General features: G+C 43.4%; 2 protein-coding genes across 8 annotated transcripts in view; both read right to left on the reverse strand.

Annotated features, from left to right (window-relative positions):
• Nucleotides 1-6855, reverse strand: part of ESPNL (espin like) — a 27944-nt gene extending 21089 nt beyond the window's left edge. Inside the window, exons 1-3 of the mRNA XM_028730751.2 lie at nucleotides 6760-6855; nucleotides 2989-3665; nucleotides 196-386 (exon numbers count right to left, since the gene is read on the reverse strand). Coding sequence (XP_028586584.2) covers nucleotides 196-386; nucleotides 2989-3282 — 485 coding nt within the window. The 5' untranslated portion in view covers nucleotides 3283-3665; nucleotides 6760-6855. The remainder of the gene's footprint in view (nucleotides 1-195; nucleotides 387-2988; nucleotides 3666-6759) is intronic.
• Nucleotides 6689-25126, reverse strand: part of SCLY (selenocysteine lyase) — a 20110-nt gene continuing 1672 nt past the window's right edge. For 6 of the 7 annotated variants that reach the window (XM_077930083.1, XM_077930082.1, XM_028730753.2 and 3 more), the window contains exons 2-13: nucleotides 23796-23904; nucleotides 23102-23214; nucleotides 22611-22711; nucleotides 21972-22155; nucleotides 20650-20777; nucleotides 18179-18343; nucleotides 16682-16788; nucleotides 15952-15988; nucleotides 14670-14753; nucleotides 14365-14467; nucleotides 12955-13030; nucleotides 6689-10686 (exon numbers count right to left, since the gene is read on the reverse strand). In XM_077930083.1, coding sequence (XP_077786209.1) covers nucleotides 10542-10686; nucleotides 12955-13030; nucleotides 14365-14467; nucleotides 14670-14753; nucleotides 15952-15988; nucleotides 16682-16788; nucleotides 18179-18343; nucleotides 20650-20777; nucleotides 21972-22155; nucleotides 22611-22711; nucleotides 23102-23214; nucleotides 23796-23893 — 1341 coding nt within the window. In that variant the 5' untranslated portion in view covers nucleotides 23894-23904 and the 3' untranslated portion in view covers nucleotides 6689-10541. Of the gene's footprint in view, nucleotides 10687-12954; nucleotides 13031-14364; nucleotides 14468-14669; nucleotides 14754-15951; nucleotides 15989-16681; nucleotides 16789-18178; nucleotides 18344-20649; nucleotides 20778-21971; nucleotides 22156-22610; nucleotides 22712-23101; nucleotides 23215-23795; nucleotides 23906-25126 lie in introns of those variants that run through there. The other variant, XM_077930084.1, reaches the window with a different exon arrangement.

Consider the following 25126-nt stretch of genomic DNA (forward strand, 5'->3'; position numbering starts at 1 on the left):
AGTCCTGTCTTGAGAACATCACTGCATGTGGCAGAAAGAGGTGGTAAATGTAGAACTGCACTGGGGCAAACACAGAAAACAATGTCCCCATGCATTGCATGTGCATAGTGCAGGCCTGAGTGACAGCTCCAAGTGAGGAAACAGTGCCTTGCAATATCAGTATACTGAATATCAGTATGCTGTGCTTTTACCTACCTGTGGTCCGCAGCGACCAGCAGTTTGAGGCAAGTGAGATCGCCCTTAGCTGCTGCATAATGAGCTGGCACGGCACCTTCCCTTGTCTTCATCGCAGTGTCAAAGCCTGCCTGGACCAGCCACTCAATGGCCTCTGGATGTCCAAAGCGAGCAGCTAAGTGGAGGGGAGAAGCCCCTGAAGCATCCTGCTCCTATGGAGAGGAGAAGAAACAGTTCAGGAGTAGTGGTTAATACTTCCCCACCCACTCTCACTCCTTAACATCCATCTCATGACTGCTTTTAGCCTCTTCTAGGGGATGTTGAAACAGGCCCACATACCCATTTACCAAACTTAATGAGGTGGAATATTTATTGATGGACTATATAAATGTAATAAGTAACAATAGTGCATCATGACCCAGAGACCGTGCACTGTGTGTTGGACTTGGAGGATGATGAGATCCTGCATCTTTCTAGGGTTTACATGCAAAAGGTCCCAGGTTCAATCCCTGTCATCTCTGGGAAGAGTTGAGAAAGACCTCTGGCCTGAAAGAATCACTCCCAATGCTGCGTGGACAGTATTGCTCTGTTTCAGTTTGGGCAGCTTCTTACGTTCCTCCATTAGCAAGCTGCTGCACTCGTGATCAGCCATTTCGTTAGAATACAACAGAAGTTAAAGTATACGGAGGATTTGGAAAATGGAAATGTTAGTGTGAATATGGCCTGGAAACGATGTAAATAGTTTGTATGGAAGAAGGCAACTGTAGTAGTGTACAAATGCATGTCTTTTGTTTTAAAAAAACCCATAGAGGGGTATAGGTGGGGCAAAAGGAAACATGACTTCAGTCATGTATTCTCAATCCAGCATCTCCCTAGAGAGCAAGTAATGAGGTGATTGTTTCAGTGTGTTGCCTTTCTGTGAGCCTGCCTCTAGCCAGAACCATTAAAGAGCCAATGTAGCATAGTGGTTAGAGTGTTGGTCTGTGGTCTGGGAGACCAGGGTTCAAATCCCCACTTAGTCAAGAAACGCACTGGGTGACCTCAGACCTAAATTACATCGCAGGGTTGTTGTGAGGATAAAATAGGGGAAACCATGTATGCTGCCACTTTGAGCTCCTGGAAGGAAAAGTGGGATAGAAATCTTGATAAATAAGTAAAGCAGCTAAATCAGGCTATGTCTTTATAAGTTCGTACTTGTGTTGTATGTTCTCATCCTGAAGGTGATCAGGATATCCCAACAAAAACTGCCTCAGCTGGCCTATCAAAAGATCCAGGAACCCAGAATGATTTTAAGCTACAGGCAATGCTCACTTTGTGCAGGGGTTACGTTCTGGACCCCCGTGCGCATTGGCGGGGCCTGCGTAAAGTGTTCCACCCCTTTCAGGTATGTTTCCGGGTCACTTCCGGATTCGGCACCATGCATGCATGTGCAATCGGATGCGCATGAATTGGCCGTTGCCTCTATTTTCACTCATTTATGTCTACATGTTCATTAAACAAGTAGAGGAGGGAGAGGGGCCATGTCCACACTGAATGAGTGCAGGCAGCCCTCAGGCACAGCCCTGCTGCCCCCCTCCATGCATTCTTTGGATGAGTGAATGGGATTTTAATACAGTGTTCCTATGTGGTGACATCTGGAAGCAGTAATTATTATTAGAAAGACAAACACCACTTTTCTGAGCGTGATTGCAGTGTTATACTTTCATTTGCATCCTTTGCTAGCATATTCTGCTGCTTGCAGTTGGAAGCCCATGACACCATGTTAATCAAAAAGCCAATTCCCCAAAATCCATTGTTACAGAGAAACAAAACTCAGTTGGCTACACAGACAATGAGCTTGATTTTAAATAGCTGGAGCAAGAGGGGCAGGGAGCAAGTTAATGCTCCACCCCAATGATGTCCCCAAGCACACTTGTTTGCTTTCTCCATGTGGGAGTAGGGAAAGAGCTGCACTTGGGGGACGTTGCCATGGGGTCAAAATTTGCCCTTTCCCATTAACGCTTCGTGATGCAGCACTCAAGGACAAATATCCTGTGGGCGACACAATGGCAGACCTGTATTGGGAAGTTCTTAATTTTTGATGTTTTATTATGTATCATTATATGGTGTAAGCCTAATACAGTGGTACCTTGGGTTAAGTACTTAATTTGTTCTGGAGGTCCGTTCTTAACCTGAAACTGTTCTTAACCTGAAGCACCACTTCAGCTAATGGGGCCTCCTGCTGCTGCTGCGCCACCAGAGCACAATTTCTGTTCTCATCCTGAAGCAAAGTTCTTAACCCGAGGTACTATTTCTGGGTTAGCGGAGTCTGTAACCTGAAGCGTATGTAACCTGAAGTGTATGTAACCCAAGGTACCACTGTAGTAAAAATAAATAAATAAATAAATAAATAAAGTGTGTCTCCATGAAGAGCATATACTGAACTCACTTCAGACTTTTGGCAATGAAAAAGCCCACTTAAAACACAACACCCACCACAAAGAAGGACTTGCTAAACACCACAGTCTCCCTTGGACAAGAATAGTTAAATGCTGTTGGTAGTCCAGCAAGGGTTGTTTGTAGACAAGGGGTGCCGGCACTCTCTGCCACCCAAGTCTAATCTAAGAGCAGCAACCTGTGTAAAAACACTGGGTGGTATTCAATGCTCCTCCTCTTCAGGGTAGACCTGTTGTCGTTAATGGCCATTACTAACTTACCTCAATTAAATGAGCCCGATAGGAAAACTTACTGAATACCACCCCATGGCGAATATGTCTAGCTGCAACCAGTGTTGTACCTTGCTCCCGCAAGATCCCTGTTTGTCAGACCCCTTACCTGCATGCTGTAGCCTCCATCTTTGATCAGCCACTTCAGCTCAGCCAAGTTGCCCATGGCTGCTGCATCATGTGCTGGGGTCGCACCATTGTTTGCTCTCTGATTCCCGGGAAGCTTTGCTTGCAGTACCAGGAACTTGAGGCACTCCAGCCTGCCTGCCCGTGACGCATGATGCACCAGGCCTGCTCCCGAGCAGTCAATGATGTTCTGGTCCAGAGTACCATCAATGTGCAGCTGCTCCAGCATAGGCAAGTCTCCTTCCTTGGCAGCTAAAATAGCCCTTTGGTCTCCCATCTCTGGGAGCCTTGCTGTTGTCTTCACTGGAAGGTCCTACTTTCGCAGTGTCTCTTGTTTTATGTACCAGCCAGGTGCTATGTGTCTCTGGTTACCGGGTAAGGTGCTGTAGAAAGCATATGTACTGCAGGGTGTTGTTGTTTTTTTAAGAAGGGGCACATGGCCGGTGAGAGAGAACAGCTAAAAGCTCCTGGCAGAATCAGGGATGTTATTAACTCTTCTTCCACTTGTGGCACTGAACCCTGAATTGTTATAAAGAGTGGCGTGATAAAATATAAAGTAAGTTTGGTGTTCGTTTGAAAAATACGAGCCAGGCTTTCAGGAGCAACAGCTCTATGATGCAATTAGCATGTTTCAATTCCTACTGTATTTTCCTGCATTGACTGATAAAACACAGAAAATACGCTGTGAGATGGTTTATGAGTTAGATCCAAATTTTAAAAACCACAGCTGTAAACAGGAATGCTAATATTTCCCCTATTGATGTACATGTCTCTAGTATGGTGCGGCTGATTTCTGTTCAAATAACAGAAATTCCAGAGAGATAGGTTAAATACTGATGATGATACAACACTAAATAATTCGGTTCTACAGACTTCTGCCACATTGGGATTGCAACAATCCTCCACCATCAAATAAATTAGTGTTCTATTATTACCAAAGAGGGCAAATTCTTGCAATTTATTGTGAATTAATAAAGAGGGCTTCTATAGAGCCAAGATGTCAAAGCTGCCTTATTATTTTACTCCATTTCCTTTATAATGAACTAAAACAGATAATATACAAACACCAGTCATCTCTCTCTATTTAACACATTTTGTTCCCAATCCAAAATATTTAAAGCATCTATAAATGTTCCATAATCAATCTATTCACAATACATTAGCAAGTAATCAGACAGTAATTATAGCAAACCCCATGGTTTCCTATAATTGTTTCATAATAAATCTGTGGAAATCACATGAACAAATGATCACATAGAATATTTTTCTGCCACCAGAACACAAACAACTTTTCCCAGGGTCTTCCCATTTGGATCGTTGCACCAGCACTTGTTGTGAGGGTACACAATCTCCCAACTCTGTTTCCTCTTTTATAAAAGCAGAATTTGCTATTTGAAGGAGAATAATAATTTTATCTCCATTCACTCTACAGCTGTGCCTGCAATGCAGATCAGTTCACTTTTACTTGAGCTAAGACGGGCTTCAAACCCAAATCCCCATTCATTATGCATTTTGACAGGACACTTACCCCTTCCAGTATCTTATATGACAAAGTGCATTCTATGCCACACCTGCTAGATCATACATGAGCACATGCAGCTGCCTTTGTCAGCAATCCAAGGTCTTAGGCCATGTCATCCCTAGGCTGGCTAACCCAAATTCTTGTAGTTACAAGATGCCAAAGTTTGACCCTGTAAACTTCTGCATGTAAAACATAGGTCAGGCTTCCTCAACCTCAGCCCTCCAGATGTTTTGTACATTCCCCATCATCCCTGACCACTGGTCCTGCTAGCAAGGGATCATGGGAGTTGTAGGCCAAAAACATCTGGAGGGCCAAGGTTGAAGAAGCCTGACATAGGTTGTCAGTCAACCAGCTGAGTACAGGGATGCACCTGTCACCTTCACTATACAGCAGGGGTAGGCAACCTAAGGCCCATGGGCCGGATGCGGCCCAATCGCCTTCTCAATCCAGCCCTCAGATGGTCCAGGAATTAGCGTGTTTTTACATGAGTAGAATGTGTGCTTTTATTTAAAATGCATCTCTGGGTTATTTGTGGAGCATAGGAATTCGTTCATTCTTTCCCCCAAAATATAGTCCAGCCTACCACATGGTCTGAGGGACGGTGGACCGGCCCACGGCTGAAAAAGGTTGCTGACCTCTGCTATACAGGTTTCGACAAATGTTGAAGATGCACCTCTTTACTGTGGCCTTTCACACCTGAGGTGTTTTCAGGACCTGCACTAGCCCTTCAACTGCAATTTGTTTTTACTGTTTTTAATACAGTGGTACCTCGGGTTGCATGCGCTTCAGGTTACATACGCTTCAGGTTACACACTCCACTAAGCCAGAAATAGTGCTTCAGGTTAAGAACTTTGCTTCAGGATAAGAACAGAAATCGGGCTCCGGCAGCGCAGCAGCAGCAGGAGGCCCCATTAGCTAAAGTGGTGCTTCAGGTTAAGAACAGTTTCAGGTTAAGTATGGACCTCCGGAACGAATTAAGTACTTAACCCGAGGTACCACTGTACTGAATTTTGAATTCTGGTCATCCTGGGATCTGCTGGTGAAGGACAGGCAAATAAAATAATAATAATAAATGCCTCCAGTAGAGCAAATAAGCTGTGTGGCTTAGTATGTGTATTTCCATCCTCCTAGAAATCTTTCACCCTGTTATTAAAAAAATAGAAAGAAAAAAGCATAGAATTGCAGGTAACTATGGAGCCCACTTCTTTTGAATTTTTGCATATGGGCTGAATATACACCATTACATGAAGCTTAATAATAGAAGTCTCTGTGAATTCCACAAACACACACATTTTTGAAGTCTAGTAGATTGATGCTGGAAAATTCTCTCCTCTTCAATTTCATACATTATCAATGACAGCCATCTTCCACCTCCTTGTGGGCTACTCTCATCTTCCAGACACTAGCCAAGGGGGCAGATGTATTTTCTGATGCACAGTCATGGATGGCCTTTGACATAAAATGTTTTACAGATAGAGAGCGCACACACATACACACACCACAGGTGGCCAGAATGCCAGACCTCTGGCCCTATTGGTGATCAGGTTGGAATAATGGACTATGATTACAAAGTTCTGGTGCACAACAACTCAGCTGGAGCAATAAATGCAATGCTCAGAACAGCTGCACAAAAGTAATGAGTGGGTAAATACAGCCTTTATCTTGACTGTGGTCCCAGTCAGAAAGAGGAATTCAGCCTTTTGACAGAAGGGAAACTGCCATCCTTTCAATCTGGGCAAGTCATGCAAGGTGCTGTAAGACTGAACTCCAGGTCTCTAGACTGTGGTCAAAGCTAATAACAGGAAGCACTCATACTTAAGCAGGAGAAGAGGTAAGTGTTGAGGGATCTCAGACTGACTGGCTTTCCCCCAGACTGCAGAATGACTAAATAGACGCTCATAAATATCCTGCTGACAGCTCTCCGGCTACTTCTCTTCAAGTGCCCCAAAACAGAGAGAACTGAGGTATTCAGTGCGGGAAGTATGGGGGTGCATGAGAATAGAATCTTCAAATTAGACCTAAAGTATGATAAAATAAGTACAGATACGCTGGCTGGCTGAAGCTTTCACAATGTAAAATCTGCACTTCTGTGAATAACAAACAATGCTGTGTCATAGCAAGACTTAAAAAATAAATAAATCAGGCTGGCATTGATACAGGCTTACTTTTAACTTATCACATTTTAATGTATTTTAGACTTTAAGTTAATATCTGTTTTACAGTGTTACCCACCTTGGCTCCACAGAACAAGGCTACAAACAGCAGCATACCAGATTAACATTTTGATAGGTCAGCAAATAGCTTGCGATTTCACATTCATAAAAAGCCACAGAATCGTGAAACCAACCCTTGATCTTGTCTTCTTATCCCTATTATCAGCTGGACTGGCTGTATCTGTGTAGCAAAATAAGTTGAAATAGACATGAGTCTATCCTGGTCCCTACTTAATTGCCTTCTTTGAATTCCTTCCACAATGGTTCTGAAACTCAAAAGCTTTCAAGAAATACACATAATATAGCATAACACGTAACATTTCCAGACGGACATTTTCCCCCCATATATTTGTGCCTGGCTGTCCTCCCCAATCCAGCAAGTTTCATTTTATCAGTGTTTCCCCATCAACAGGGCCAGCAAGACATTCTTCACAGCAGGTCTGATGTTTTCCTATGACAGTTAACTGAAAAGTAGTCCTTGGGGTCTTCTTTTCATGGATACAAACAAAAGACAGTTCAGGGAGCTGATACAGATCTACAAAATCAGCTTACGTGCCAGGAAAACAAAGGAAAAGGCTAACCAGTTAAAAAATATAGCATTTGCTCCTACAGATGTGACAAATCCCCTAAAAACATTAGGCACCATCTACTGGGAAAGAAGATGCTAGGCAAGAGTCTTATTTTCTCTAAATTCTCTGAACTCTTTTTACAGGAAACAAATATTAATACCCTATTTGAGGGCAGTCCATCTAAGGAAATACAATGATTCCTGTCTCCCTGAGTTGAGTAAAATCGTTCCTATTCCTGTAGGATTAGACCTACTAGTTTCCCATGCACAAAACTGAGGAACTGCATGTGGGCTTCTGGTGCTAACAATTTTCTCTGATAATATAACCAGCCTACCTATGTGCCTCACCTGGGACTTTGAATATATATGTATTGGTCCCTTCTCCTGCCCACAAACAAAATAATATAGGACAGTATTCAGCTAAATAGTTGCATTAGTGCAATGGAACCCCACCCCTCTCCTCCCCCTGTGCCTCCCCTCCAAATCAGCTCCTGAGGGTTGGGTGAACCCCCATAACAGATTCAGCGTTACACAGGGGGAGAATGTTCTGCTGCGCAAGGAGAAGTTCTTGCACCAACAGAATATTCACCTTAGCACTATGGAGTATACAATCCATCCTGACTAAATTACTATTTTATAATACCTATCAAGGCTGCAGCAATCCAGGGACCCCCGATAAGATCTGAAGGTGCTGACAAAAAGGAGGGAGAATCTGAACTCTGCTTGCCTTACCACTCTTCTGTCCTTGCCCCACCCCTTTCTCCAGTTCCCTCCTTTGTAACAAAAGTACTGGCTCTTTCATGATAGAAAAGAGAGCACCATGCATCACAGTGTTTAGCACAGAGATGGACTATGGTAGCTTAATGTGCAAACTTGCTTATATAAGTGAGAAGGCATAACCTTCATCCTTCCCCTCACTCTTCATGCTACAAAACACAGTGCCTGCAGTGGCAACTGCATAATATGCTGCACAGGTCAAGGTGGCAGACCTTAGGTATTTGAAAATGGCTACCATATCACCTCTCATTCGCCTCTTTTCCAGGCTAAACATACTCAACTTCCTCAACAGTTCCTCTTCTGCACATGTTCCAGCTTGTCAAAACCCTGTTGACTCATGATAAGCTTGTGATCTACCCTAGATCATTTTCACAACTACTACTGGCAAGCCAGGTGTCCCCCATTCCTGCCTAAGTGCAGAACCTTACATTTCATAGGATTATAGAGTTGGAAGGGATTCTTAACGTCATCTAGCCCAACTCCCTATTGAAATTTTGTTAGTTTGGGCCAATTCTCTAATCTGTTAAGGTCATCTGGAATCCGAATTTTGTGTTTTGCAGCATTAGGTACCTCTCCAAGTTTAGTGTCATCTGCAAATTTGACTGTCACCCTCTCAATTCCTTCATGCAATTCGTTTATAAAGATGTTGAACAGCAATGGGCCCAGGACAGAACACCCAACTTGTCATTTTTTTCCAGGATGATGAGGAACCATTACTGAATACTCTTTGGGTTTGGGAGCTACAAATCCATCTAACAATAACCTTGTCCAGCAAACATTTTACCAACTTCTCCGTAAGAATTTAATGGGGGACTTTGTCGAAAGTCTTAGTGAAATCAAGCTACACTACATCCACAGCATCCCCTTGATTCACCAGGCTTGTAACTTTCTCTCTATATATATAATGACAAAATCCCCCATGATATTCTTGCATATAGGTGCCTCCTTCTCACAGACAAGGTAAGCAGTTACAGCAATGGGTCCATGTGGTACCTGTCCTTCCCTGCAGGGGGAAACTCACTGTAAGAGCAACCCCTGCCATGCATCCTGACAAGGAAGAGCAGTGTTTTCAGAATGCCTTGTAGGCAAGACAAAGAGCAGCAGAAGAGAACTGCCTGGAAAGCCAGACTTCTCACCACCACCTGTTCTTATGGGAAAGTAAACCATTGCCAGTCAGATCCTTGCTGTTGGCTTGATCAAGATGCAAGCCAGCTGGGCAGGCAATGACAAGAGAACCAGCATGCAGTTGTCTACCATTTGCTGATGGAAAATGATTGCTATGCTGGCTCTCTTGACATCACCTGCCCCATCGTTGGGAGTATTTCTCCATTTAGGGTAAACCAGCAGCAACAGCTACAACCAGGATCTGTTATTGCAAGAGCTACGTGAGATGACAGCTATGATTGATTTCCCCCTTTTGGTGACCAGGGCAGATAGTAGCAGTAATTATTCCTGGTTCAAATCCCCCACCATCACCATTGCCATTTCCAGTAGGATTCTTTTCATAAATTAAATAGCCCTTTAACACTAGGGGATCATTCACACTTCTACTTGTGCAGTGCCTAGAAAGTATGACTTTGAGTAGTTTTCTGCTTGACCCACTCCTTTGCAAGGGAAAACTCACTCTTTAGCAACAAATCAGAACAAATAGCAATCCGGGAAAAACCCAAATTGCCATTTGCTCTGATTGAGCGCTAAAGAGCCGTTTTCTCTAGAAAAAGCAGCAGGACAATGGAAGTGCGGATAAGCCCTAGTTTAGAGAGGTTGGTATCTATGCAGCCTTCATAACACAAAACACAGCAATGTGAAATGAAAGTTTCTCTCTTTCTCTTTCTCTCTCTCCTCTTCAGCTCTAGAAGAATGCACATTCTAGTCCCACTGCACATATCAATGCTAAACACAGTGCAATACTATAGCAGCTACAACCTGTTGCTACAGCAAGAAGAAATATTCATGTTCCTTCAGTGTTTATATAGAGGGCAACTGCTTTTCATTCCTGGTAAGGAATACCCCAGAAGGGTGGCATCAAAAGAGTGGCTGTTTCCAGGTACCAAGGCAAGCTCCCAATTTTTCAATATTTTGGGATTCACCTGTCCATTCAAACCATAATATTTAGGCTTGTTTCCTGAACCCATGCAAAAACTGCAATCATAGATCTAAACATCCAACTAGAAATGTTTACCCACTTCAATGAGTAAAAACTGCTGGCAGAGCCTGCTCAGCATAGTGACTACATTCAGGGAGCACTGATTTCTGGCCTGCTGTATTCAAGGGCTGGGGAATCACTAGAGATTATTCAACGAGAATTCAGTGGCCAGAAGCTGACTAGAATGTTATCTAGCCTCATTCTGTTAAATGTAAGTAGCACCTAGAGCAATGGAAAATTAGGGTCAGGTAAGCTCACTTCCTGGTTTTAGAGGGCAAAACTGTCTCACTTAGGTGACTGAAAATCTGGCCTATTGTAGCTGAGCCACAGCCTGCTTCAGATCTTCCACAATCAGGTCCACATCCTCCTTGCTGGTAGCACGACCCACACTGAGACGCAAGGCGTTCTGTGCCACGTCATAAGGAATTCCGCAGCTAAGCAGGATAGAGGATGGCCTGGTGAACAAAGATAAAATAAGTCAAGTTTAACCTCCTAAAATTCCCTACAGTGGTTCCAAGAAGTGAACAGAGGAAGGAAACAAAAATTATGCAGTCCTATACTTATTTCTAAGTCTCATTAGTTTCCAATATGAGCCGCAAAGAATTCTGCCTCTGTAGTGCACATTCACATCACTGTTCTTCCTAAGAATGCTGCAGTCACCCCAGCTTAGGTGCAGATCCACTGCAGTGTTGGTTTTAAATGATAGGCAACACTTTTCTCTTGCAGGCAGACTCTGAAATATTGCCCAGGAGGGAATGTGGCTAAAAAAGATTCCCCATCTACTGGTATGTAGAGTGGTTAGAGTGTCAGATTACAACTGGGGAGCGCCTAGGTCCCAGCTCAGACATAATTAACTGACCTTGAGCTAGTGACTAGCTAACTTCCTCACAGGTTTGGTGTCAAAAGAGAGTCAAAGAACTGTGTATGCTGCTCTGAACTCATCAAAGCATGAGAAAGAAATGTAAAAAACAAACAAATAAATCTGACTTAAGCCCAAACTAGATGCAAGACCATCTAGTGTTAGCAAGAAGAGCTGGATGGGGATCCTGGCATGGAGGTACTGTAAGGGAGCTTTGACCCTGCTGTGGCCCCCTGCCCCTATTAATCACATTGGGGGGAAATGTTTCTATCTTCTCCAGTGGAAGCTTTCCCCCCATGCATATAGCAGGCACAGGCAGCTCCATCCAGATTGGGACCACCATGGCAGGGGAGGAGTGGTTCAGTTCTCTCCCCCAATAACAGGGTGCCAGTCCAGACTTGCCCCACATTCCTGCAGTTGTTACTTGTGTGAATGGCATTGAATTTTGTTTGGCCCTTCATGCTTGCTATTCAGGAACCTGCTTTTGAACGTGATCCTGTGCGCATCCATGTGGAAACATGGAACTGAAATGTATTATCTCTGGAGCAGGTATGTGAGCAAAAGCCTCGATTCTAGCACATTCTGTTCTCAGATTTGGCTCCAGCATTATGTAGCTAATTAATTGGGACACAAGGCTTGTCATACCAATATGCTTATATGATTTTGCAGGTCTCAGACATAAAACTGAACCACAAGCATTCTAGGAAAATCTTTAGGTGAAAGAAATACAATACAAGGCACTTAGGTTTCCACTGCTCTCTCCAGTATTTGAAACAAGCAGCGCACAACAGCAGGGGAGCAAGTTGCTGCTCAGACACATGATCTGTCACACTACACTGCTCTCTCTATTCAAAGGAAAACCACTTGATGATATCCTAATTCTAGGCACTTAGCTGATCACCTACTTCCCTGCCCAGCTGGAACCATCCCCTGTGAGTTCCAAAAGGGTGGGTGCCAAGGTAGAAAGGCCACAGCTTATGCAAATGTTGGCTTGTACAAAAGTGCAAAGAAAACACTTTCCACTAAGATACAAATACATTAACCGGCTTATGAACTTAAAGCAAATTGACCAGCTTGCAAAATAAGCTCAGCTCCTCAATAAGCGGCAACAGTCTGCAACACTATCTCAGTAACCCCTACTGCTAGCACCCTCTCCTGTGCTGCCCTTACCACCTGGCGGAAAAGTGGGACTGGCACTGTGGCAACTATACAACCCCTTCCACTTCTTAGACCTGGACCAGTAGCTCTTTAAAGCCAGGAGAAGGGTGGTTCACACAGCTAAGTGGAGGGACAGGATTAGTCTGCCCATTGTCCAGGGGCAAATGGCATGGCCTGGATGCAGGGTGAGAGATTGTGGGAGGCGGTGTCACATGTCTCTGGCAGTCTTCTCCTAAAGCAGGAGGATTTCATGTTTGAAAATGGAAAACGTTCCCTTGGTACATCTTTGGGGGGCAGGAGAGAAGACCGTAAGATGTAAGGGCTGGCGTTACTGTCATAGGGTGGAATTCAACATTGTGCTCTTCCAATCATTCTGCCTGCACAAGCATTTCAGCTTGCCACCATCTCCACCCACTGTTGTGGGATTCTCCTGACTCCCCTCCCCGAGCCAATTTTGGGGCACATGGTGGGAGATGGGAAAGTTACGCTGTGCAAGTACAAGTACTTGTGCAGGGCTGCTGCTGACAGGGCAGGTTGGGTGAATCCTGCTATTGTCACACACACACTAATACTACCATTAAGAAGAAGAGTTCCCTGAGAAGGTGGGTGAGTACAGGTGTTGCACCCTTTGCTTTCACTTTTCTACATCAGATGGATCTGTCCCCTCCAGCCACAGAATGCCCAGTTTCCCAACATGGTTCCTTACCGGTCACCCTTCTCGGAGTGGCATGCAGCACCAACACTGGCAAGCAAAGTCCTACAGTGAGATAGTACCAGCCGACCTGCAGAAAATACAAGACATAGGCGTGCCATGAAATACCCAAGGACCTGGTGGAGGAAGGAACCCATAGAATCAGTTTTCAACCTCCCCTCACTCCATTCAGTGCTTATCCCACCTACACTTTTGCTAGAACTGACTTCTCACTAAAGCTGGAGGGGGGGGGGAATAAACAAATGCAAAAGTTAATGCACATCATACATATAAAATTGTCAAATGCAGATCTGAACAGGCAAAGTAGGGTTTTAATGACAAAAAGGTTTAATAGATAAAATCAGGATGTGGGTTTTACAATTAGAATCCCTCCTGAGATAAATATGAAATTCATGCTGAAATTATAAAAAGCCAAACTTAAAACTCATTTCCTTTTTTTACAGTGGTACCTCTAGTTACGAACTTAATTCGTTCCAGAAGTACGTTCTTAACATGAAACTGTTCTTAACCTGAGGCGTGCTTTCGCTAATGGGGCCTCCTGCTGCCGCTGCCGCGCCGCCACGCGACTTCCGCTCACATCCTGGGGCAAAGTTTGCTACCAGGGATATCTACAGTGGTACCTCGGGTTACAAACACTTTGGGTTACAGACTCCGCTAACCAGGAAGTAGTACCTCGGGTTAAGAACTTTGCCCCAGGATGAGAAGAGAAATTGTGTGGTGGTGGCGCAGCGGCAGCGGGAGGCCCCATTAGCTAAAGTGGTACCTCAGGTTAAGAACGGACCTTCAGAACGAATTAAGTTCATAACCAGAGGTATCACTGTACTTCCAGGTTAGCTGAGCTCATTACCCGAAGTGTTCATAAAGGGGACGGTACGTAACCCAAGGTTCCACTGTACAGTGGTACCTCGGGTTAAGAACTTAATTCGTTCTGGAGGTCTGTTCTTAACCTGAAACTGTTCTTAACCTGAAGCACCACTTTAGCTAATGGGGCCTCCTGGTGCCGCCGCTGCATGATTTCTGTTCTCATTCTGAAGCAAAGTTCTTAACCTGAGGTACTATTTCTGGGTTAGTGGAGTCTGTAACCTGAAGTGTATGTAACCTGAAGCATATGTAATCCGAGGTGCCACTGTATTTGCAAAATTTCACAATTTGTTTGAGCAATTAGAAAACCAATTTCCAGGACCATATTTTAGCTTCTCCCCACTCTCCCTCACACAGCAGCAGTCTGGTTTTCATCTGCTCTGAAACTATCTTAAGAGCAATGCAGTCTTGAGATCTATTGACAGGTTTAACACATATGTTGGTCACCGAGGAAGTTGTAGGCAAAAAAAACCCCAACAACACCTAAAGTAGACTGACAGCAGCCATATAGGAATGGTGAAAATTTAGAGCCATAGGGGATACCTTTTAGTCCTGAGCCCTTGACAGAAAAGTTACAGGTGTTGCACAGTCTCCTTGAGCCTTTCAGCCTGCAGTTAAAATAAACTCCTTGCTCTTCAAACGCTGCCTAAAATGTGCAAAAATAATACTTTCAAGAAATGTTTGTTAATGATTGCCCTCACTTCACTATCCCCCAGCTTAGCGTTCCTACAAAGGAAGGCAGCAAGAAGAAAGTGCCATGCAATTCTATCTACAAACAGGGGTCAATCCTCCCTTCCCTATGCAAAGGTTGCAGGCCAAACCAGAAAACAGGCACCCAGAGAACTCACTTCAAGTCTCTCTTCCAGGTAATCCCGGACCTTCCTCATGTGAGCTTCATAAACCTCACAGTGCCTGCTCACCAAGTCTGCTGCCTGCAAAGGAAGACAATCAGCATACCATGTTTCTCAGTGGCTACAACAAGAGACAGAACCATGAAGGGAATGGTGATTCCCATAGAATGTCCCCATCCAGACAGATGAAAACAGATCAGGATATTCAATGCAGGACTGAAATGGGTAGGCAATCTGAATGAAATCACCTTTTGTGCCTATTCATAATGTGATTCCTTTGGTCTGACAGTGATTTGTCAGAGACCAAGGAAAGTCTACATGGCACAATTTTGCACGGGCCTCTCTCTCTAGAGCACACCTGCAAGGTACCCACCACTCTCAATCAACTAAAAGAAAACCCATTAATCATATAACTATATACCTGTAACCTCAGTGACATAAGCTCTCTTCATATGTTTACTCACCTGATCTATCAGGCTTCTAAACTGCATTGGCAGCCTACACAGATAGTAAAGGCTCCCTGCTTTAAAACCTATTCCTCTGTGGTGCATTTTGTTTTAATACACTGTTTACTACTGGGGGGGGGGGGCATTTGGCCAAAAAGGCAATAGCAGGAGCTGGGAGGAGCTACACAACCTTGGACATGGGGCTAAAGATGCTGACCCACAGCTCCTGGTATGTGTGTTGTCCCTTTGTGAAAGCAGCACATGAAGAGGTCTACTAGAGAAAATCTGGACATATTCTCCAACAGACCCTCAAACAGTGGCTGGGTGTTGAGTTATTGAGCACACTTTCTCCTCACCCCACCCCAGTGTATATATAGGCCAACTTGATGTACCTTTCTTGTTCTGGCATGCCATTCACATAAAGCCACAGGGAAAACTGTAAAGATTAGCTATTTGCTCTGAAAAATATGCCTAGAACAACCTTTAGTATTTCAACAAGTCCTCAGTAACCAGATCCTCACAACGATGGGAAACAACCGGAGTTTACAGTAAAGCATTTGTAAGCATCCTTGTCTCCTATCAATGTCCCACTGTGCACAGATTTAGAACTTTTGCTCCATAGGTCAAATAGCACTCCACCTCTGGCATCAGAGCGCGGGGGTGTGAGGGAAGAGAAGCACCAGCACAGATAAGCAAACCCAGGGAAATCTGTTGCACTGCTTCTGCCTTTAAATTATTGTAAGAAGAATGCTGGGTTGAAATCTGAGCCTTGCTACCAGGACAGCATCTCATGTTGAATCCATAACTGTCATTATTAGCCCTCATCAGCTTACCTTGCCAAGGCCAGCAATCATTGGTGTATTCTCAGTCCTAGAACAGAGAAGTGCAGTGTATATTTATTCCTAAAGCATAATAAAAGTGGCACAAGCACAGGGGCTATATCTACTTGGGTAACTAGCATAATGCAGGGACTGAAAATGGCGCTACTGTGTGATAGGAGCTACTGCTCAGTTGTGGGGGGAGGAGATCTGGTCTTTCTTGTCATCTGAATGTGACTTAGGAAGCTCAGATGCTGCCTTATACCAAGTCAGACCACTGGCCCATTGAGCACCGTATTACTGACCAGCAGTAGCATTCCAAGGTTTCAGGCTGTGGTCTTTCCCAACCCTACCTGGAGATGTTGGGGGTTGAACCTAGAATCTTTTTGCATGTAAAGTGTGTGTGCACTAAAACTCAGCCACAGCCCATGACGTAAACCCTACACTGCATTTCCCAGCAGCTTATCCTGAAACGCTTCACACTTTGCCAAATGAGAAACATGATATGAAAGGGAAAGGTTTTCAAAAGCTGAGCCTTTCACTCCCTAATCTATGCATCCTTGGAGTCTCAAAGAAAACTATCTTCAAAAAAAACTGCTTGGTGTCTTCTCTCACAGCCCCTCACCCGCGTGAAGAAGAGGAACATGGGCTACCCACATATTGCTCCCACATCCAAGAGAGGTCCCCACCTTACTTGGCCTCCCCCTGGATTAACTGGCTACCTCTGTGCCCTCATCCTTCTTACCCAGGGCGGAAGTTCCGTTCCTGCCCACCTCCAAACAGCATGGGATGGAGAGGAGTGGTGACACCAGGGCCTCGCACATACAGCGCTCCAATACGCGGGGCATAGAACTGCAACAATAAATCACAAAGCTAATGCCTCCAGACAAGAACTAAGTGGTGTGTCCAACAGGAAACTGAGGTGCCTTGACCACACAGAAGTAAGGCTGACAAGAGCAGAGAAGCAAACATTAATCCTTGGGGAAATCATGTTTGCCCGTGGGAGAGAAGTATGGGTGAATCCTATGCTCACTGCTACCCCTCCCCTAGACTACCTCAGTGCTATTTCACACATAACAGAAGAGTTTCCTGTGTTTTCTCCCCCTGTTCTGTATCACTTGACAGGCATTTGTGTGCTTCAAAAAAACATGACAAACATGTTCCCAGATGCCACAGTTATTAAACTAATTACGCCTGGAGATTAACTTGAATCATTACTTGGCTACTGACAAAATAAATAAAAAAATGATAAGCTGTTTTTGAATACTGTAATGGAAAGTGACGTTGACACACTGGACATCTCCTGCTATGGGTCATGCTCTCCTGCGCAATGTGAAAATGTGGACAAATTCACTCAACATTGTTCCCAGATTGCCATCTGGTGGAGAAGCAGTTGAGTTGCATTGCATCCTAAGAAGTGAGTTATCGACTGTCCACTATGTTTTTAGGTGTTCCAAGAGTTCATGATGAAAATAAAAGACAATTTAAACAACACTTTCTGCATTTCTGTGCAACCATGCTAGATGCATGGGCTGCAGAGAAGAGGGCCAAGATACTGTTCAGGGCAGAGTTTACATTGCAGTCACCATATGACAATCTGCATGGCAGCTGTAGCAAAATACAATTGTCAGCAGCAAGCAAATCAACAATGGTTCTCATTTTAAAAAAACCCTGACGAACTGCTGCTCTAGCACATGGATTCCCCAAAGTTAACAAAAGGCCAAAGTGAGATGGCCTCTTTGTATATTCTTTGTGTGTACATATTGTGCACTGTTTTTATGAGAGTAAGGAAAGAAGGAACAACTTTCAAATGAAAAAAAAAGTTTTGGAAATCAGGATGTAGATAGCATTAGACACATTTATTAAACAACGTAAGAAAAACACCTTTAGCCCTAATAGAGTCAGTCTGCAATCCTGCACAATGAGAACTGTGAGTGAGAGAACCAATTATGAACACCCAAACGTTTTTACTGCCAGCTTCCTGTCACACAAAGCACCTCTGGATTATGGTCACTGTCTGGTTCTCAGAATGATGGCTGGTGTTCAGGGAGCCCTGGTATGTTCTTTCTTATTTTTCTCTCTAAATATTTTATCAACAATAAAGGATGACTCTATGGGCTGACAGCAACCCTCTGCTTAATGGGTATTGGATTTACCATGTTGGGAGATGACCTAGATGCATGGACATCTCTTATCCTGCATGTAGAAACTACATTGTAGACCGAAGAGAGAAGCACCATACCTTGTGCCCCACAATAGTGAGGTAATCCACTCCCAGATCCTGCACGTCCACTTGACCTTTCCCAATCATCTGGGCTGCATCTGTGTGTACCAAGATCCGTGGCAGACCAAATGCCGTTCTCTTCCGATTGAGAGCTTGAATCCGTTGGCTGAGTTCGGAGACAGGCTGATAGAAGAAAGAACCATTAGGAGGCATCATCTCACCAGGAACACAAGTGTTCTGGCTCTCTCTTTTCCTACTGCCCTACTGGCTGACATATGATGCCTTCACAGAATTACTTGCCTGGAAAGCTGGTGGTTGCCTTTGAACTTTTATTGATGGTATTCTATGGTTTTATTGTTATGTAGCACAACTGCCCCGCCTTTGTAATTAAGGTAGAAGTTAGCATTTGGTGTAACTCAGCATCCAAACAAAGGACACCACATATAAACTCCACAGAACACACAACCCTACACAGGGAGACCGTGGTTCACGGCATAGGGCTATGTCTCTACGTCTCCGGAGAGCAAAACCTGTAATTCCAAACTAGATTGGGGGAGCAATGAGGTGACAAAAATTGTAGAACTAAAGGTTTTGCTATACAGTGGACCTGTGATTTACAGTGGTGCCTCGCAAGACGAAATTAATCCGTTCCACGAGTCCCTTCGTCTTGCGGTTTTTTCGTCTTGCGAAGCATGGCTATTAGCGGCTATTAACGGCTTAGCGGCTTTAAGAAAAAGGAAACAAACTCGCAAGACGTTTCGTCTTGTGAAGCAAGCCCATAGGGAAATTCGTCTTGCGGAACGACTCAAAAAACGGAAAACCCTTTCGTCTAGCGAGTTTTTCGTCTTGCGAGGCATTCGTCTTGCGGGGCACCACTGTATGTACATTTAACATGTGTGCATTCAGCTTTAGGCACTTGGCAAAAACAAAAAATTAAAAGAGGGGCAGAAAGAGGAGCGAGCATCTGGGGGGAAAACTTTGGCAATCCCACCTGGCGTTGCATCCAGTGTGTTTTGACTATACATGATTTTGGCTTTATGCACTATCCCCGGTACTTAAACCCCTGTGTAAGTTGCGGGGCTTACTGTATACCTAAAAATACATTGGTACCTCGGGTTAAGTACTTAATTCGTTCCGGAGGTCCGTTCTTTTTTTTTTTAATTTTTTAGCAAATTTTCCTTTTACAAATTAAATAAACATCTCCATATTTCCATTTCACAGATTACAGCTTTTTGACTTCCACCGGTTCCTCCCACCATCCTCATATTCATATGTTTGTTACGCATTTTCTTTATATTATATTGCCAGTTAATAAATCCTCTCTTCTTATTTCTATTACAATACCCTTTATCATCACAAAGCCTCTTTAAACCCAACTAGCGTTGTCTGTTCATCACAGATGTTTTCCAGATAAGTCGTGAACTTTTTCCAGTCCTGGTTGCATTATCTTCAAATAAATGAATTGTTTAAAAAAGATTTGAAAGAAAGGGGATACATTGAAAGAGAGTCCAGATTTCAAATAGAGATAATAAATAATGATTATAAAGTATTGTCAAAAATGTATAAAATGTTATTGGAATGGTTTACAAAGGATGAAGAGATTAAATCAGTCATGATACATTGGGCAAGAGATTTTGGTTATAATATACAGTTAGCAGACTGGGAAAAAGTATGGAATGATAATATGAAATTTACTGCATGTATGACGATAAAGGAAAACATAATGAAAATGGTATATAGATGGTATATTACCCCGGTTAAACTTGCAAAAATGTTTAAGACATGTAATAAGTGTTGGAAATGCAAAGAAAAGGAGGGGTCTCTCTTTCATATGTGGTGGGAATGTAAGAAGGTGAAGGGCTTTTGGGAAATGATTTACAATGAGCTGAAAAAGATGCTCAAATATACATTTGTAAAGAAACCAGAAGCTTTTCTGTTAGGAATTACAGGAAGAGAAATTAACAGAAGTGACTTTAAACTTTTCCAATATGCAGTGATTGCGGCAAGAATTTTAATGGCCCAAAAATGGAAACAAGAGGACTTACCGACAGTGGAAGAGTGGAGAATGAAACTTATGGATTTTGCAGAGTTAGATAAAATGACTGGGAAAATCAGATATAAGAAAGACCACAAGTTCATTGAGGACTGGACTGGACCGGAGGTCCGTTCTTAACCTGAAACTGTTCTTAACCTGAAGCACCACTTTAGCTAATGGGGCCTTCTGCCGCCGCGCAGCCAGAGCATGATTTCGGTTCTCATCCTGAAGCAAAGTTCTTAACCCGGGGTACTATTTCTGGGCTAGCAGAGTCTGTAACCTGAAGTGTATGTAACCTGAGGTACCACTGTACTGAGATTGAAAGTCGGTGAAATGAAAGGAGAGTGGAAATATTTTGGGGGAGCATCAGCTCCCTCTCATTGGCTCTTGGGATCATCTGACCACATATATGAACCTCATATTCTTAAACATGTAATAAGAAGGCACAACTCACCATGATAACCCCAGTTTCATTATTGGCCAGCATAATGGAAACTAGACATGTAGTTGGACGGATTGCTGCAACAACTTCATCTACTTCCACCTGTCCTGTCACTTTGGACACGGGTACAAAAGTGGCTTCTGTAAATCAGGATGCAATAAAAGATGTTGATCCCATAGCTCAATGCATTCATCAGCACTTACTATGTATCTGGCAGCAGTGGAGAAAGTCACAGGGAATAGCAGACCTATTGCTAGGCAACAGACAAGCGCTCCTTAGTCTTGAAAGATTAAGATATGGCTGTCATAAGGGAATTTGGGAGGAAGTGGCTATTGACTTAGAAGCAGCATTTAATGAAAGAGGCAGCTGAGCAAAAATGGATTTTCCTGGAGCTCAGCTAGATACTTGGAAGATAAGAGAGGAGGAAGCTGAGGGGAAATGCTGCATGCTGTTTAAGTCTCTTCAGTTTGCAAAAGGCCCCACTAAGAGCTCTGAGTCTCATACTGAGTTCTGCCATGATCCTGCCCAATTGGAGAAGCACCGTTAAACCTAAACCTAGCACCGTTTGAACACAAGCTATATATTCCTCCCTCCCTACGCAGTGATAAGAGCACTTATCAGCCAGGTTAGGAATGCCATCTCTGACTCCATGTGTTGGTTACTTTTTGACAGGCAAGAAGGATAGGATAGGATAGGATAGGATAGGATAGGATACCATAGGAAAGGATAGGATAGGATAGGATACCATAGGAAAGGATAGGAAAGGGAAAAGGAAATGATGCAAATAAATGCATTTGAATTAAAGGTTCAGAACTGCCCCCAATTCTGGACATTAGCACCACAGTGAAAGTACTGCTGAGCCAGCTTTAGACAGCTCACATTCGGAGTAACCAATAAAGAGACAGTATACCATACAAAACCCCTTCATGGATCACTGCCTTGTTGTGGTGAAGGGACTTGAATAACTTCAAGAAGCTCTGAGCTATGCTGTGCAGGGCCACCCAAGACAGACAGGTCATAGCCGAGAGTTTAGACTAAATGTGATCCACCTGCAAAGGAACTGGCAATCCACTCCAGTATTTTGCCAAGAAAACTCCATGGACATAAAAATGGAGAAGCTTTGAGAAGAAAGTGAGAGTTTCCAAGGCATGCTCTGGTTCATGGGGTCACAGAGAGTTGAACACGACTAAGACGACTAAACAGCAATACCAAAAAAGTAGTATTTGCTACTCAGAAACTAAAATTGCTAAAAAAAGAGCTTTTGCCTAAGCAGAATCTGGCAAGTGTGTATAATTTTATCAGCAATCTCTGACTATCCACTACAGTATACTCACCAGCCTCATGCTCTTTCACTAGGTGCTCCACAGGGAGACGGACTGAGTCATGCTCAATGCAAGATGTAATTAAATGTGGACACAGCCCCAGAGTCTTTTGTTTATCTTCTCTTGGTCCATCAGAACTTTGCTTGTTGCTTTCCTTAAAATGCTTCACTGCAGTGTGGATCACTAAATTGTTTGCCTGAATGGAAAAAGGAGGGATACAAATCCCCATCTCATAAGTTCATATGAATATCCAGATTTACCAGTGCAGTCCTCTGGAGTAGACAATGCTGAATTTCTTACCCAAAAACTAGTTCAGTGGCAGACTTGTCTTTCAGTCTCAGAAGGATCAGAGGCAGAGGACTGATTTGTAGTCATTACCTCCATGTGAGTGAATCAAATTGCAATACATGCTCCTTTGCAGGTTTTAAATAAAAGATAGAGCCATTCAACAGAAGAGGGATAGACTTTCTTTTTATCTGATGGGTGTTTGCTGGGTCTTACTTGGCACTAATTAAGAATGGAGTCACCAATGCTATGAGAAGCAAATAAAGTCAGACTCCATTTAGGGGGGAAAGAGAGCTAGCATGTTATGGGTTGATCTCTTAAATGACTACCAGGTCAAAACAGTGCTAGCAGAATCTCATATCTCACCTCTGTCCCACCAGAAGTGAAGACGATGTCCTGGGGTCGTCCCCCTACCATTCTAGCCAGACTTTCACGGGCTCCATCTATAATATTTTTAGCCCTTCGACCTGTGAAATCAAAGGCACATTTATCTTATTATCAAGGCAAGGTGTGTGGGGTGTGTCTCTCCAAAGGGTGGCATTAGGGGAAAACTACCACCTTGAGTTCCAGGATGTAATAAAGTGATAAATAAACAAATTATTAAGTCCACCCAAATTCTGGAAGAGTTTAATTGTTTTGATACAGAATAATTATTTCTGGTAACAATAAGTGCCAGATTTGGCTCTGTGTTCCTTGCATGAGCATTTATTTCAGTGAGTGCTAGAGACTGGATCACATGTAGTAATACATTCCTTTAAGGCCATTTCAATGCAGTAACTTGAATTTAAAAAGGCAAGACAAATATAAAAATGAGATGGATGCTTTCATAGAATGTTTCCATCCAGGCTTGCTCTCACCTTCTGCGTAAGAGCTGCTCGGATTGCCCCATGCTTCATGCATGGCTTCTGTAACTGTCTCAATCACCTCTGGAGCCAGAGGGGTGGTTGCATTGTAATCTAGATATATCTTCCTGAAGGGAACAGAATGCAAGAATAGTTACAACAGAAAAAGGAATTAAGATACATTACCTCTAGCACTCTTTTGGCCAAAGTTGCATCATTGGTTATGAAAAATGCTGCCCTAACCAAACCACTCCTAAAGTCGTCATTGCCACAACCACAAAGATGATACTGGGGTTTTGAAATAAAACATCACTATCTCTCCCCAAGCTTTTAAATGTGGTGCCAGTTTTGATGAATACATCATATGACACACTCACATAAATGTGACAAAGTGGGCCCAGGCCCATGAAAGCATATGCCACAATGCATTTGCTAATCTTTAAAGTGATTTTGCTGAAAATCACAGCATTCTAGCACTTAAGAAGTTGACTACTGTAATGATCTTTCAGTTCCTAGAGCTCAATCCTAAGATTTTTTTACTTGCTTGGAGTTTTGCAATCCAATCTACACACATTTACTTGGAAGTAAGTTCCACTTAATTCAACAGGACTCATTCCCAAGGTATATTGTGGGTAAAATAGCAAAATCTCAGCACTTACCATTGTCAAAACATTGTCTCCATTTTTTAAAGTCAAGGGAAGCTACAAACCTGTTTGATGAGTTGTTCTCTTCCCCATCAAAGCCAATTTTCTCTCTGTTCTCATTTCCTTTGTTCACTAATACTTTCTTCATTTGCTTCTCTTCCATTCTCCACTAACCTATTTTAAGAAAAACACAACCCACTATGTTTCATGAAACATTAGACTTCAAATTGCACACAAATAAATTCTGACATGCCTTTGCACATTAATCAAAAAGACACGACTACTCGTTCTGCTGTATCTTCAGGAATCAGAGGCACTGACTTGCGCCCCAGATTGGAGGGGCCCAGCATTGCACGCAAGCGCAACGTGACATCATGACATCACACATGTGAAACCAATGGGTACGCAATGAAGCCCAACACCACTGCCCCCTGCTTGCAACTGCAGCCCTGAACGCCACCACCCATGCACCACCTTACCTCCACTGGCTCTCCACAGCCACTGCAGCAGCTAGGCCAAGGTCTCTGCCGCAAGGCCTCCAGTGGAGGTTAGGCGGCAGGCAGCGGCAGTTTGAGGTGGTCCAGCTGCATTTGTAGGCAGGGTGGTGGTGGTGGGAGGAGCCCAAGGACTAGACACACATCATTGGGAGGCTTCCTCCACCCCCTCAACATTGGGGGGGGGGGCTTGGCCTGCCTACAAATATTGAGGGGGTCCAATCCTATAGAGATGGCACCAGTGTCAGGAATATTGAATTACCATTCTGTAGAGGTACCTCCAAAGATGGACATAAGAAAGTTAGAAGAAATACTTCCCATCATATTCCCTGTCTACCTAGGATTGATATACTATCTTCCCTGGTTTCCAGCTGGGAGGCAGTCAAAGGAAGAGTCACACACATTGTCAAAAGATTTGTATATGGGAGATATGTTTTAGGGCTGACAGTGGCTCTCCAGAATTCCCCCCCCCCAATCCTACCTGGAAATGCCAAAGACTGAAAGTGAATCTGGACCTTTTGCATGCAAAGCATGTGCTTTACACTACCAAGCTACAACTCTTCCTCAAAGGTGAATTGCCTAATGTTCCCAAGGAAGCTCATAGTAGAGGGGAAATTATTATCATTATTTATTAAATTTCTATTCCACCCTTCATCCAGAGATCACAGGGTGGTTGACAATATAAAAACACAAAAATACATACCATAATAGCAAACAAAAACAATACTCCCCACAGTTTAAAAAGCCATAGAAAGCCAAAAATTCTAAATTGTAGTTCAATCTGCAGTGATGGTAGTTATTCTGTTATAATTTTCACCTGTTCCCACATTTTCTCTCATAGGCTCAATGCACAGGCACTGTTTATGAGCAAAGAGCTTCAGACACTTCCAACACATAACCAG

The sequence above is a fragment of the Podarcis muralis genome, chromosome 6 (genome assembly GCF_964188315.1).
Source record: "Podarcis muralis chromosome 6, rPodMur119.hap1.1, whole genome shotgun sequence".
Classification (NCBI taxonomy): domain Eukaryota; kingdom Metazoa; phylum Chordata; class Lepidosauria; order Squamata; family Lacertidae; genus Podarcis; species Podarcis muralis.